The sequence below is a fragment of the Pangasianodon hypophthalmus genome, chromosome 30 (genome assembly GCF_027358585.1).
Source record: "Pangasianodon hypophthalmus isolate fPanHyp1 chromosome 30, fPanHyp1.pri, whole genome shotgun sequence".
Lineage (NCBI taxonomy): Eukaryota > Metazoa > Chordata > Actinopteri > Siluriformes > Pangasiidae > Pangasianodon > Pangasianodon hypophthalmus.
In genome coordinates this window covers 11,391,433-11,406,633 of record NC_069739.1, presented here as the reverse complement: position 1 = coordinate 11,406,633, position 15,201 = coordinate 11,391,433, and the positions used below count along the sequence as shown (strand labels likewise).

General features: G+C 40.6%; 1 protein-coding gene across 1 annotated transcript in view; it reads right to left on the bottom strand.

Moving 5' to 3' along the window:
* Nucleotides 1-14,638, bottom strand: part of adgb (androglobin) — a 41,115-nt gene extending 26,477 nt beyond the window's left edge. Inside the window, exons 1-9 of the mRNA XM_034301844.2 lie at nucleotides 14,503-14,638; nucleotides 14,060-14,222; nucleotides 11,479-11,571; nucleotides 10,564-10,635; nucleotides 10,025-10,228; nucleotides 7,872-8,011; nucleotides 6,634-6,720; nucleotides 3,528-3,694; nucleotides 728-822 (exon numbers count right to left, since the gene is read on the bottom strand). Coding sequence (XP_034157735.2) covers nucleotides 728-822; nucleotides 3,528-3,694; nucleotides 6,634-6,720; nucleotides 7,872-8,011; nucleotides 10,025-10,228; nucleotides 10,564-10,635; nucleotides 11,479-11,571; nucleotides 14,060-14,222; nucleotides 14,503-14,582 — 1,101 coding nt within the window. The 5' untranslated portion in view covers nucleotides 14,583-14,638. The remainder of the gene's footprint in view (nucleotides 1-727; nucleotides 823-3,527; nucleotides 3,695-6,633; nucleotides 6,721-7,871; nucleotides 8,012-10,024; nucleotides 10,229-10,563; nucleotides 10,636-11,478; nucleotides 11,572-14,059; nucleotides 14,223-14,502) is intronic.
* Nucleotides 14,639-15,201: the final 563 nt, after the last annotated feature.

Below are 15,201 nucleotides of genomic sequence, written 5' to 3'. Positions count from 1 at the left end.
ATGTTCGTGAGTGATGTATATTTACCTCCTCAATACAATGAATTTATAGTCAGCGTTATAGATTTATGAAGTGAATATGTCTGTATGTTGATTGATCTAAAGCTAATACTTGTATATACAGTATAACTCATTTAAAGGTAAGAAGTGCCAGTTTGTTTACTGTTCATGCTGTGAGCAGCCATGTTGATTTGCCATCACTTGCTGAACTCGGAGTTGAGAAGACCGCGTAAACAGAGACTGGAAACGACAAGTTACGACGTTTAGCTGAATGAAGCGTTATATTGTTATCTATGGATAATTTATATCTGTTATCTCGTGATAATTCATTTGAGGTCATGAGAAGACAAAAGCTCATTCTCATGGAAAAGTACATATTTTCCCTAACAGAATAGATTAATAATTGCATAACACCTGACATCATTACGTTGTCCATCATTATTTATTTATTTTTTTTTTAAAAAAAAGAAAAACTGTAAACAGATATTGTAGTACTCGGTTGTACGAATATCAAGCAGTAAATCTTTTATGTTAAGATACTGAGCTCTGATCCAGAATACAAGCGTTAAACTGTTTTCCTGCTTTAACACGCTTAGTCCAAGGAAAAGTTTTGAGAAGTAGGAAATAAGTTGTAGTATTGCGTGCTGGCGTACTGTGAGCTGTCTGTTGTTGTGCACTGAATGTATTTCAATATTTGTGGAATTAGGCGAGAGAGCTTTCGAAAAAGTACCATCTGGCTCAGCATGGAGGTCTTCTTCTCCTGCAGGTTCAATGGCTGGAAACTGGCACACACCACTATCTGAGGAGCAGGAGGAGGTCCACTGCCTAGACCGGCGAGAGAGAGAGAGAGAGAGAGAGAGAGAGAGAGACTTATCAGACAGACAGGAGAAAGGTGCATATGCTGTACATATGTGTCATTGCGCAACCATAGCACATGCTGTACTGGAACAGAGCATTTCTGAGATTTGGGAGGAGAACAAAAATGACATCACATGTTTTTGGAATATATTTATATATACGAGCCGATGAGTGAGTGGCGAATGTGCAGAATGTCAGCAGCTATTCTCCCATTAGGATCAGAGAAAGAGTGATCAGAGAGAATGAGAGGGAGTGGGAGAGAAAATAACCGTGAGAATAAAAGAGACATTTTGAACTAAATCCATTGTGGTCATAAATGTCAGGAGAGTATTCACTGGTTCTGGTTCTATAGACAAGGTAGGCGAGTGAGTATGACACTGAGAGAGAGAGAGAGAGAGAGAGAGAGAGGGAAAGAAAGATATAGTATCCTATCCTTACAGAATTGAATATATGGAACAGGGTTCTAGGGTTAATGAGATGACCTATTCTTCAAGTTCTAAGGGAAAACGCACTGTACATGTTCCTGCAATATTAATAGGATGAGCTATATGTGTACGCAAGTGTGTGGAGGAGATATTCCTTGAGGCATGGAGGATCTAGGGCTTGGTGCCAAGTTATGTATGCCACAGCATGTTACAATCTTTCCCTGATTAATTGGTACCAAGTACAAGTGAGAGGAAAAGACAGAGAGTGAGAGGAAAAGGCAGAGAGTGAGAATAGGATTGCAATAGCAGGCCTTCCAGCTTTATCGTGCTGTAATTCAGTCATTAACCTACTGAGGCTAATGACCCAGATGAGCCATATGGCACTGCTAATCCTCTCTCTCAACAGGAAACTCAAGACGACATGGTGATACGTCTTCACGTTCTCTTATATCACTGTCAAATTTTCAAAATTTGTGGTTTGTGTGGTCTTTGTGTCACAGTATTCTCTATCAACATATAGAATGCTAGCTTTTTTGATTTATGCTAGTGGATGATACACTCAGGGGAGGAGCAGGTGGGGTCGCTTCCTTAAAACTGTGCTGTTTGACCAGTAAACCTTTGTCGAATATGCCCACCTTGACCTTAGCATACAGCCCAATGTAGCCCAATTCAGCCCATTGCAGCACTGGTAAGGAATTATTGATACTTTTTTTTTTTTTTTTTTAGAAAGAATATAGAGGATTTCAGCATGTCAATGAATTTTTCATGTCCCAGCAGCATTTTTAGAGTAAATAATGCATGTTACACAAAGGGGAGAATAGCAACACATATACCGATATATAGGCATAAATATAACAAGCACTAGCATGCACACACACACACACACACACTGTGAGCTGATCAGCATTGTTTAGCCCAATGGGTTTAATACGCTAGTTCTAATAGCGTACTTTCAAACTCGAAATCTCAGCTTGGGGAGGTTTTATATGAATAATTGGTTATATGGAAGTATTTTAGGAATGGCTGATAATAAACTGATGAATAATACTAATCTGATTTAAATAACCTAATTTAAAACTATGATTATACCAAATATCCAGAGACTTTCGAATGGAAATGGAAATCTCCCAGGGGAGGCCACATCATCAAAGTGTGCAGTATAGTATTCAGTAGCTTTAACAGCAGGTTTTAACCAGCACTAGTTTTTGCTCTCTCTCTCTCTCTCTCTCTCTCTCTCTCTCTCCTAGCTCAGCAGTAGGATATTATCCACTGTGTGTCATTATATCAAATGAATTAATTTGCATAAGAACAAATAAATAATACTAGATTTTAAAAAATAGCCTAACATCTAAGGTCATATAAAGTCATTTAATACTTATTAAAGCCGTAATTCATAAAATTGCACCACTGGGAGTCAGCAGGTGAAAAGTACTAGATTATTAAATAAAATGTTTCAAATTAGTCCTGTAGTTTCAGCCACGGAGTGATTATTTCATACACTATATGGGCAAAAGTCATTCCCCAAACTGTTGACACAAAGTTACACAATTGAATAGAACGTCTCTGTTTGCTGTAGCTTTACAGTTTCCCTTTACTGGAACTGAGGGATGTTCCAGCATGACGATGCTCCTGTGCACAAAGCGAGCTCCATGAAGACATGGTGTGTGAAGGTTGGAGTGGAAGAACTCGAGTGTCCTGCACAGAGCCCTGACCTCAACCCCACTGAACACCTTTGGGATGAACTGGAACTGGAGACTCCTTACCCAACATCAGCACTTGACCTCACTAATGCTCTTGTAGCTGAATGAACACAAATCCCCACAGCCACGCTCCAACATCTAGTGGAAAGCTTCCCAGAAGAGTGGAGCTCATTATAACAACAAACACAGGGGGAATAAATCTGGAAGGAGATCTTCAACAAGCACACATGAGTGTGATGATCAGGGGTGCACATACTTTTGGCCATATAGTGTATCAACATGATATTCCATACCAATTTGGTCTCCCATGGTTTTTAAAGAATGATTTTAATATGGTAAAATGTAAACATATCCATACCTTTGTATTTATGTCATTATTTAAAAATGTTCTAAAAAATATTTATAGGTAGTGTTTCATTTTTCAGAGACACGACACACACTCTCTCCTGTCCTGCATTACACATTCACCGGTCTTGTACACGCATGTGTGTGTGTGTGTGTGTGTGTGTGTGTGAGTGTGTGTATGCTCTTGGACAAAGTCCAGTACCTTCTTGTTTTCCATTGTTTGGGGAAGGTGACTCACTTGGTGAGTCCCTGGTGGCACTGGAGTCCACTGATGGACTTCTCTCCTCTGAGCTTTCCTCCGTCTCCTGAAACTTAGGAATGGCGTTTTTCAGGTATTCCCATGTTTCTTCTACATATTTCAACCTGGGACTGCCAATCAAACAAACAGCCTACATTTAGTCATGACTTCCTAAATGACTATGAACAACAGATTTGCAGTATTTAATCATCTTTAGCTATTAATTCAGGTTCAAGTCTAACTGAAAAACCCTTGTTTTGTATCTGATTAATGTCTTGCTAAGGAGATCAATGGCCAAAGGTAACCAGCTGAATGAACAGGGAGCATATCTAGCTGTGCTAATCAATCAACAGCAATTAGCAGAAAATATCATGTTTCTGAAATCAATATGCTGTACACAATTGCTCCAATTTTATGACCATGCACCTTCCAGCACCACAGACAAACAAGTAACCAACAGGATCTTTTTCTAATGTCTTTTTTTTTTTTTTTTAACCTTCATTTGTATTTTCCATGATTCCATCTGGGAGTTTACAAAACTGAATTACCCTAGACTTTGAATGATCTAGCCTCTAGCCACAGGGTTTTGCTTAAGGATGGCTGGTGTACACTGCCAGGTGGAAAGAATCTGAGTTTAGCACACTAGAAGGGCTACAACATGGTGTACAGGAGATACATACCCTTGTTCAAATACTCAGAAAGAGTCACCGGTACCTGGCCATGCTCAAACATACAGTACACATAGAGACTTGTATATACAAACAGACCTTTATGCTGTACCAGTGTGTGAGATACTGTGTGTACACTTGATGTGAATACACACACTTTCATTCTTTGACAAGGTTCCTGTAGCAGAGGGTATAACGCAAGAAGAACTGTGCTGTACACCAGAACAGAGAAAGGAAGGACGAAGGATGGCATAAAGAGTAGATGGATGGTTGGTTGTGTGGGTGGGTGGTTTGATGAGTTGTTTTGTTGGTTTGGTGAATTGGTTGGTTGGTTGGTTGGTTGGTTGGGTGAATGTATGTTTGGGTGGGTGGATGATTACACAGTGGATGCAGTGTGTTGGCTGGTTAACTGGCCTGGCCGGGTTGGTTGCGTGAGTAGTTGGTGGGTCAGCTGGGTAGATGGGTTGGGTAGACAGGTTAGGCGGTTGGGACTGGTTGGTTGGTTGGTTGCTTGCTTGATTGGGGGTGTGTGTATGGACAGAGGAATGAGTGGATGAATGGATAGTAGTTCTAAATGAGGCAATGTTTGCAGCCATTTTTGTGCCTAGGCAGGACTGTATCTGCATAGCCTGGTGGAAAGCAAGGCCTTTCAGTCCCAGCAGGAGAGTAATAACATTACATAGTTCACTAATAGATAGCAGACAGAGAGATGTCACAAAAACCTTTATTCCCAGCAATGGAAATAAAAGATTGTGGAATTACATCGATTACAGCTCTGCCAGTTGCACTGTCTGAAATACTGGCCTTCACTGCTCACCTGGGGTCTCGTTTATCAAAGCATGTGTACAAGAAGCTCGAATTCTGTGCGTAAGAACCGTCAGGACACACAAAACCCTGGCATTTATCACACATGCTTACGCACAGCTGTATGCAATGGATGTTAATAAATCCCACACATTTTAAATTACTCTGTCAATTATCCTGAAGATATTAAGTGGAATTAAGAGAAATGGGAGCTCCTAATAATCAGTTCACCTGCAATTACACTTTTCTACCACTAGAGATTTCTGCATAGGCATGGTGTGGACTAATTCTAAATAAATGTGAAATAAACATCCTCGCGCTCAAGAATAACTTAATAAATCACATTCTAATGCATAGAAACAAGCATATGATAAATGAGACCTTTTAATAATAAAATTGTATCTCCTGTCCTTCACCCTCACTGTGTGTATCCATCAGGCTTGGTTTTCTATCTTGCTGTGCAAACAAGTTATCCTGACAAAAATATATCCCAAATACCAAAAGCATTCAATTTGAGCTTCATTTCAGTCTCATAACTAACTAAAGACACAGAAACAAGACACATATATCATTAGAACCAGGGGGAATTTTAAAAGGACACAACTCTTCATCTTTGTCTCCAATAAATACCTTATAATTTATTTAATTTATTTATTCATTCAGCTACAGTAACTGGTTTCCCCTGATCAGGGTCACCATGGGCCAGAGCCTAACCCTGCATGAGCCAGGAATACATACTGGATGGGACACAAGTCCATCACAGGGCACCATGCACACACTCGTTCACACCTAGGAGCAATTTAGCATACCCAGGCCACCTACTGGTTTGTTTTTGGACATGGGAGGAAACCAGAGAACCTGGAGGAAACCCATGTAGACACAGGAAGGAAATGCACACAGACAGTAACGCAAGTACCCCAGGTAAGATGAAGCAGTTAGTGAAATTGAGAGAGTAATAAATTGTGAAATATTGATTAAATACTCTTTGTTCAGTTTATGAGAATTCAATAGCACACATACATTTTCAATTCCATTCAATCAGCTGACAGAAAGAAATGAAGAAATGTCCATATGGGCCCTATGCAAAAATATGAAATAGTGGCAGGTACTGCATATGAATAGCATAGGTTGCCAAAAATTGCATGCATGACTATCACTTTAAATTTAAGAACCCTTATAAAAAACAGTGTGAAAATGCTTGTATATGGATTATATGTTAGAAATATCCAAATCAGTGCAAAATTAGGCAATGCACCACCAGTGTCCATATGTAACCAGTGCAAAGTGTAGACAGTGGTGATAATGCATGTGTGCAGATATGCATCTTATAGTTTACAATAAATTCAATTTAATTCAGTTTTTTGTATAGCGACAATGGCCATTGTCACAAAGCAGCTTTACAGAAATATATAAATTCAAGATATAACTTTTAAATTTCTAAGTTTATCCCTAAATTTCCCTAATGAGCAAGACAGAGGCGACAGTGTCAGGAGAAATACAAATGATAGGCATGGTACATGGTATCCGAATCCCATAAGGCCAATGGATAACAGTGTAAATAACTGGTTAGCAGAATGGGAGCTGTAGGAGAGTCTTACTTAAGGGGGAGAATCTCGGGGATCCAGCCTGTCAGACAGCGGACGATGCTGAAATCTTCTAGCTCTCGGCTGGTATTCTGCACCACTCTAAAGAGATTCACAATAGCAACGGCAATGTTAATTTCACCTCCAAAAAGCATCAAGGTTCATTTAGGCCACTTTGTCTATGTGACTGTGGGCTGTTTTGCTATACGTCCTGTTTACTGCAGGCCGCATTCAGTGCACACACTCAGTTGCTATGCTGGTGTAGCTGAAAAGGAAGAAAAAGGCCATCAATAAATGTACAGTAAGACCAGGATGGTGTTAGTAATGAGCCTACAGTTGTGAACTGACTGAAATGAGCTACACAGGGAAATTAAACCAGTCTCCTGGGTGCAATACGACCAAGAGCAAGCAAATCTATCCGCTATGCATAACTTCATTACGTGACAGTTTCATGGAATCAAGTGCCTGTGTCTGTGTGCATGTGTGTGGCCTATTGCTCCCTTTCTCCTTCTCTTTCTTGAAGAATCCAGATGGCTGATGCACTAATTGCGCCTCACGGGATGCTGCATTCAAGCAGTCCAGCAGCTATTAATTAACTGCACCATTTCACAGCTTCTCTTCTTGCCGTGCTAACACCAGTTCGACCTGAACGCAAACGCTGCGCCATCATCACCATGGCTGTCTCACAGTGACGTGCACACACGCAGCAGGCCTCCAAACGTCACCAGCTATACGTATTTTACCACAGGTGAACTTACGCTGTCGTCTGTTTGTGGTTATGTTTTAAAGATAATGTGAGACACACCACATTTTTCTTCTACAACATGATGTTTTTCAGAGTGAAACAAGCTCAGCGTTCTTGCGTGAAGATAGCCGGGGTGAAACACGCTATAATTGGATAATAGTAGGTTTCCCTGGAAGTGTGTGCATGAATTGCATAGTCAAAAATCAGAACAGAAGTACATTTAAAATCAGTGCATTTTCGTGTAAGATCATACAAAAAATGCACATTTTGACCAACTCATTTAAAGGTCAGGTTTGATTCTTGCATGGGAACACTTATACCATAGCTTTAAAACCTTCATCAAGAGAGCAATACAATCATCCACACAATTGTAATACTAGAACAGAGAGCAGAATAAAATCAGTCTAGGGTCTGCGTTGGTTTTAAGTACTCATCAGCTTTGTTTTTATCTCGTTTTAAGAATTTCAACTTACTTAACCAAGTTTCAATCATGATACATGGTACTTACTCTGTACTGGCCAACTTCAGTACAGCCTTAGCCAGCAGCATAGGCCAGAGCTCTGACTGGTTGGTGGTAGCTGGGAGCAGCAGATTGTTTTTTTCATCAAATGGCAACAAATCATCAATAGTGATCTTCCTCCAGCAGCCCTGAGACAGATACACAAGGAGAGAAAATGTGTGTGCACGCATACTTGCTGCCAAAACCAAAACTAGCTTGTTCAGATTCATGCTCTTAGTAAATCTCAAAAGATGAAAACACACTGCAGGATCAGTGTTATAACCACAATGAAACACGGTTTCATTTAATATGGACCATTAATGTTTAACTGAAGGCAATTTATAGAGCTGAGGCTTTGCTGGCTAACACTAGCACTCATGGATTACTGTGAAGGTTCGCCCTGTAATGGTATTTTAACTGCATTAACTGCACTTGAGACAAAATATTCTCTCTCATATTTGACTCTACTTTACTCGAGAAAAGCCACATGTGTCAAGAGTTAGATGTTTTGTTTTTTTTTTTGTTATTTTTTTTTTCCAAATACCCACAGTCCATTAGTGTAGGGGTACTGTCCTTGACTGAAGTGTACTTGATTTTAATAGAGAGAGAGCGAGAGCGAGAGAGAGAGAGAGAGAGAAATAGGCCTTTGGCATAGACATTTAACTGAAACCCACTGACACCTATATGTCTGAATCACCAGTTTGTGCTATTGGTCAAAACATTATTTCTTAAATTATCTTTAAACGATCCACTGAGATGCCAATAAATGTAGATAAACAAATTCGGACAAGTCCAAGTGCAACTAAGCCCAGTGGCGGATTAGAGAGAAGCTATAGCACAGAAAGAGACATATTTATACACCCATCACACACACACACACAAACTCAGCTGTCTGATAAGACTCGTGTTCTCACTTAATCACTGCCTGCAGGACATCTCTGGGCATCCTAAAGAGGAAGAAAGTAGACGTACGTGGCAGTAGGTGTGGAGGGTTTCACCTCTTAATCATGCTTCACTGCCTGATAGCTAGCGTCGATATCACACTGAGGTCAGCGTGGGTTTTCACTAATGCTGCACCAAGGCAAAGGAAACTAGCTAATCGTATTCTTTTAGAGTCACTCAAATAAAGCCTGAATGAATCAAAAGTTCTCTTTAAGTGGTTGCTCTTACAGCCTAGAGTGGATCACAAAACTCTATACACCTTTAGTGAATATATTTCTGCATCTGTCTGTTTAAGCGAACATTAACATACAGTATATGACCAAAAGTATGTGCACACCTGACCATCACACCCACATGTGCATGTTGAACATCCAATTCCAATTTTAGTCCCTCTTTGCTGCTGTTATAATAAGCTCCACTCTTCTGGGAAGGTTTTCCACTAGATGTTGGAGCGTGGCTGTGGGGATTTGTGTTCATTCAGCTACAAGAGCATTAGTGAGGTCAGGCGCTGATGTTGGGGAAGGAGTCTCCAGTTCCAGTTCATCCCAGAGGTGTTCAGTGGGGTTGAGGTCAGGGCTCTGTGCAGGACACTCGAGTTCTTCCACTCCAACCTTCACACACCATGTCTTCATGGAGCTCGCTTTGTGCACAGGGGCATTGTCATGCTGGAACATCCCTCAGTTCCAGTAAAGGGAAACTGTAATGCTACAGCATACAGAGACATTCTATACAATTGTGTAACTTTGTGTCAACAGTTTGGGGAAGAAGCACATATTGGTGTGATGGTCAGGTGTCCACACAGTTTTGGTCATATTGTGTCTGTACATATGCATACATCATAGAATTCAGCATCTGCACATCAGTAATCCATATAGTAATACGTAAAAGGAATGGCTCTGGTGTTGGAATAAAGATACATAAGAACAGCTTTGGTAAGGCATTCTCTCAAGTCAGCCTCAAGACTTATTCTGCACATAGGACTCCCTTTTTAATGCATTTCAGTAAATAGGGTTTTTAAAAAAAAAACATTAAAAATGCTCCACTTTCAGCATTTAAATATTGTTGTTTACAATATCTCACTAATGCCTTACTAATACACCAACAAAATCTAAAATGTATTGATTACAGTGCACAAACACCCAAAAAAGTGCACATGTCATTGTGGGATTATTTTCCAGTTACAATGATAATAACAATGACAATATGAGATGATATCCTACCATCCAGTAGAGCCGAACCACATATTTCCCGTAGACGTTGTAAAGAGGCACATGGTCCTTTGCAGCTTTACACAGGGAGTAGATGTGTTCCCAGGGTCTCCAGGGGCTGGAGGTGGCATCCTCAGAGAGGGGGTTGTCCTCGCCTGCTTGTCTGTTGCACACTTGCCACACGATGTAGATCTCGCTGATGAACCAGCGCATGAGCTGAGTGATGAGACGAACAACAGTAAGAAGCGTAAGAAGGGATTTCTCTCTGTCGTACATCACTGCACCATTCACTGTGGATCGTTTTTGTCTCACTGCCCAGTGATCTGGCAGGGGCCCAGCTTGGCTAGCAAATCATTTATATTGATGATAACTCTGCTATCCTTCCTACAATGTGATGAGAATATGATCAATTGTATTCTCTTGGAGTGTTGAATGGTACTGCTGGGACTTTGGGAGGCTGGTTGTGGAGTCGAGAAAAACATCTAGAAGCTATATAACTATAACTCTATGACTGCACAGTCTATGGTACAAGTTGGCCTCTTGATACTTACTTCACTGGACAGCAAATGCTCATTGGCTGAAGTGAGATCAAACGTTGAATCGTTTTCGACAACAACTGGAGCCTGGCATAAAATAATATGAAATTAGCTTATCTGAATAAATAAAAACAAAAACAATCTGATACAAAGATACAAAAACATAGAATCATTGTATTTTACATAGATGGGAATTAGCATAAATTGATATATCTAATATTGTTGTCCAAAAACAGGGACATTCAGCTTCTGTTTCAAATTGATTTATTCATCTCTATCTCTCTCTCTGTCTCTCTCTCTCTCACACACACACACACACACACACACGCGTATGCACGCTGTCCCGCTTTTAAAAATGTCTCTTTGCTCCAGTGCTCTCACTGATTATGCTGACCCATTGCAGACAGGGCGTTGTGAAGAAACAATGCTCCATGAATGCCTGATTATGATCCGTTAATGGACTCTAAAGGTTCCCTAATCAAATCTGAATTAAAGACTCGCACACTCCGAGGGAGAAGACTTCGTTCTGTCACCTCGGCCCGTCGTTGGCGTGGAAATGAAAACAGAGGCTGACCTTGGTTCATTTTGCCAATTAGACCTCTCACACATACTAGCCCAAGCAGAAGTTGAGCTGATTGGCCTCAGTGCACCAGTTTGGATCAACTGCGTTTGCTTTTTGCATAAAATATCATGCGGTGCATCAAGTGCTCTGTGGTTTCCATGACCCACATGGAAGCATAAGATAAGCATTTCTTCCTTAGTAAAAATGTAATAATCCTGAGTCCAGTACACATTAGTGCAGATTAGTGTTCTACCTGCTCCATTACACTTGCGTTGGTTTCTGTGCCACGATCTGAGCAATTGGATTAGAGTAGAACATGGAACGATGATGAAATGTAAGAATGGTCTTTCTGGTCTACACACTCTTACCTTGTCAACAATGTGCTCCAAGGGCCGTTTCCAGGTGTGAACATTCAAAGCCGCTGGGATCTTAACCTTCCCTTCTGGGTCTTCAAAGAATTGCTAAGAATATTGTTACGTAAATTATTTGGTGGAATATTTAACCAGAAATTAGTACATGCCATTACAGGAGAGAAACTGAAAGTAAGCCTGTATACTCTGTGGGTTAAGAGTATAAACGTCTACACTCTTACACTCATCTATTTTAGTTAGTTCCTCTACCATAAGTGTCAAACTCAAAGCCCACAAGCCAAATGCGGTCCACTGTCTCGTTTCATTTGGCCCATGCTCACTTTTAAAATACAGAAACGGCCTGCAGTGCACTACTACTCAACTTTTTCACACTATACAGAATTCACACCAGACCTGTAGGGTAGAGACCGCCTGCATCCCACACGCTCCACTTTACAACATGCGTGGACTTGCTGAAAAATAATTTAAGTGCTGAAACACTGGTTAAAATCTATACTGGGATGCCAGACCTGCGTTTAAAAATATTCAGAACTGCGGCAGGTTATTGTCTTTATTGTGATTTACTGAATTGACTCCAAATCATGAAATGTATGACCCAATGCAGAGATGCAACATATAAGAAAAGGTGATGGAAAGGTGACGGATTGTGAACATAAGGCAGATCAGAGAGCCACTCGCTGTTGATCGTGGTTTCCCCTAGCAGACCCGAAAGACCCTCCGAGACAATATGCACTAGCCTGCTATTTTCCTTGAGGCCTAATGAGGCCTAATGAGGCCTAATGCTTCCACCTGTTTCGCTAATTCTGTTCACATTGCACAAAATTCAGCAATAAAAGCACAGTTCTACATGTGGCCATGAAACAGCCTGAGAGACCCTGGTACCCACTTTTACTCTCACTAGTAGTCAGGATGCACTGGCACCTTCCTTCCTGGTCACAGACTAACGCCATAATCTGCGCCATTGAGGTGCACGGAGCAGTCCAAGAAATGATCCTGAACACTGGAGGTTATTTCATTCAAATCTGTGAACCAGGTGACCTCACACTGTTCTACTGTTGTCCATCTACAGAATGTTCACTGTTGTGCCCATTTACAGTAGTACTAGAACCACAAAGCAGCTATTCGTTCATCGGACCAGTTATTTATCTGTCTCAGTGCAAAGACATGGGGATGCTCCCTGGGTGACACAGGTCATCAGCACCGCCTACGAACGGTCTGGATGCCCAACCCCTCCTGTGACATACTATTCCACGAGGAGTGTTTCATCCTCACCGGCACACATAAGAGGTGTGCCGCTCCAGGAGGTCTGCAGTGCAGCTACCCGGGCATCACCATGTACCTCTCCAGATTCTACAAGGTCAACATCACCTCTCCTAGTGGTGTGAGCAAGGTGATTATCTCTGAACACCTTCCCAGATGGATCCTCATGAGCATGTGGCAGGTGGTATCCAGGTGTTAAACACCACATCTGGCACTGAGAAGGGTGAAATAGAGTGCTAATTAAGGACGTAACTGTGGTTCTGTGAACGTTGGATAATCGGCAGCAAATATTAAGTAAAAGTTACTTTGTGTAAGGTCTTAGCATGGCGCGCACACGCACACATAAGCATATCTATGTATAAAACACCGCTCATGGAGGTTATCCAGTGTTCAGAGAACCAAACTTTCATCTGTAACTAGTGTTATTTTCCACGTGGTTACCCAAATAAAAATGACTCGGTTACTGGCACATGCCTACTGCTAGATATTACTCAGTTACTCAGACTGTGGTGTCTGTTGCTCAGATTTTAGAGCTTAGAGTAGTCCATCATCCAAAATATCCAGCTATCACCAGTCCTACGGTCAGAAAGTGACACTGACTAAGGGATAGAGAACAACTGACAAAATACACAATCCACATGCGAATTCATTAAAACGGCCACTTAAAACACTCACAGGCCTGAAAATAACCACCTCTACAGTTATAAATACACAGTCCAGGGGTCCAAAAGTCTGACACCACACTGAAAATATGTTTCAATATTTCAAACAACGAAAGTAAATGTTCAATATCTTGAATATTTAATATCCAGGTCCCTGTTTAAATGTAAGCAAATTTGTATTATTGACCAATTCAACTGCTTTGCACAGAAGGTCAGATTTTCCTCATGTCTAATCTCATCTCTTCTACTGAAGCTTGTGATCAGATGACACTCTGATCTAAAATGGATTGTAAGGTTTTGCACTAAACTTGTGAAGTCGATTCTAGCTGGAGTGTCATTAAAGAAAAAAACAAAAAAACAACAACAACAACAACAAAAAAAACAGATGTACCGAATTCTAAGAAACTCTGAAATTCGTGTAAATATTTCAGAGATTCTGGTTTTCACTCAATTTGTTGTCAGTAATATAATTTGTAGTGAAAATTGTTGTATTAAATTAGAAAAGAATGCAAAATAGAAGCACTCTCACTAGTGATCTCAGATATTTTGACTCCACTGTATATAAAAAAGTTGATTAGCTGTGAGCTTGAGTTTGACACTTGTGAATCATACAACGCAGAGACAGATACAGTCTCCAGCACACTTTCGACACTCACACTGAGAGGGCTTTTCCTTGCCTTGCTGTCTTTCGCTCCTTTGGCCGCGTCCCATTTCTCTGCACTGACCTCGGTCTCGTTCCATTCGGGCCAGATAGAGACAGAGCTGGTCCAAAGCTCGCCCGAGGAACTCCCAGAAACCCCTGAGACGAGTGAGGAGACCCTGCAGCCGGTGTATTAGTCACTTTTACAGTCAACAGCAATGATAATATAATCCATTATAAATCCACAAATCCATGATATTATACTCCATTCCACATGTAAAGCCATTTCACATTTAAAGAACTTAAAGATCTTTAATCAGCACTGAGATAGCTAGAGTGGAAACATTTCCCTGGAGTTTAAAGTGCACTTGGAAGGAATTATTCACTAAATTACAGCACAAGCCAGGAAATGAAATGCCACTGGATTTCTAACGCTATAAGCAGGAAGCCAGCTCTTACTCTTTAGTAGGTGACTGTTCTTTAGATGAAGCCTCACGGCTGGATGAAGAGTCTCTCTTCTTTAGAGCTGGCTTCGACATTGCAGTTGTGTGTTTTTTTTTTTTTTTTAAAAAAAAGCTTTATAAAGTCATGAAGTTACAGCGCAGTATGTAAAAGTCGGAGCTGTTTGGTTCTGTTGCTAGGCAACGACGCCACATTGGACTTGAGGCTGCTGCATGAATTAGTCGAGTCTCTAATGAGGGAAATATGTGTGTGTGTGTGTGTGTGTGTGTGTGTGTGTGTGTGTGTGTTTCATTCCCTATGTAGTGCACTATTTTTTGATATTCAGCCATTATACTGCAACTAGCCTATTATTTGTTATGCCAAAAAAAATAAAATAAAATAAAAAATTAATAGAACCCTTCACAGAATCTGTAATGGTTTTAATGGTTATAATGGGAGTTGTACTGGTTTTAATGGAAACTCTAATAGTCCCTGTGGGTCTCTACTGATCATCTGTTATCTTCTACTGATTGCATGTTATGTCTAGTGGATACCATTAAGGACCTGTATTGGTTTTTAATGGTTCACTGTTGGTTTGTGATGGTATTTTGTAGTGGAAACCATTAGAATTTCTGTGCTGGTTGGTATTGTTTTTTTCCAGCAGGGATGTTATTATAATATTGTTAAGCCAATAGCTGCTCTTGGGTTTATGTATAA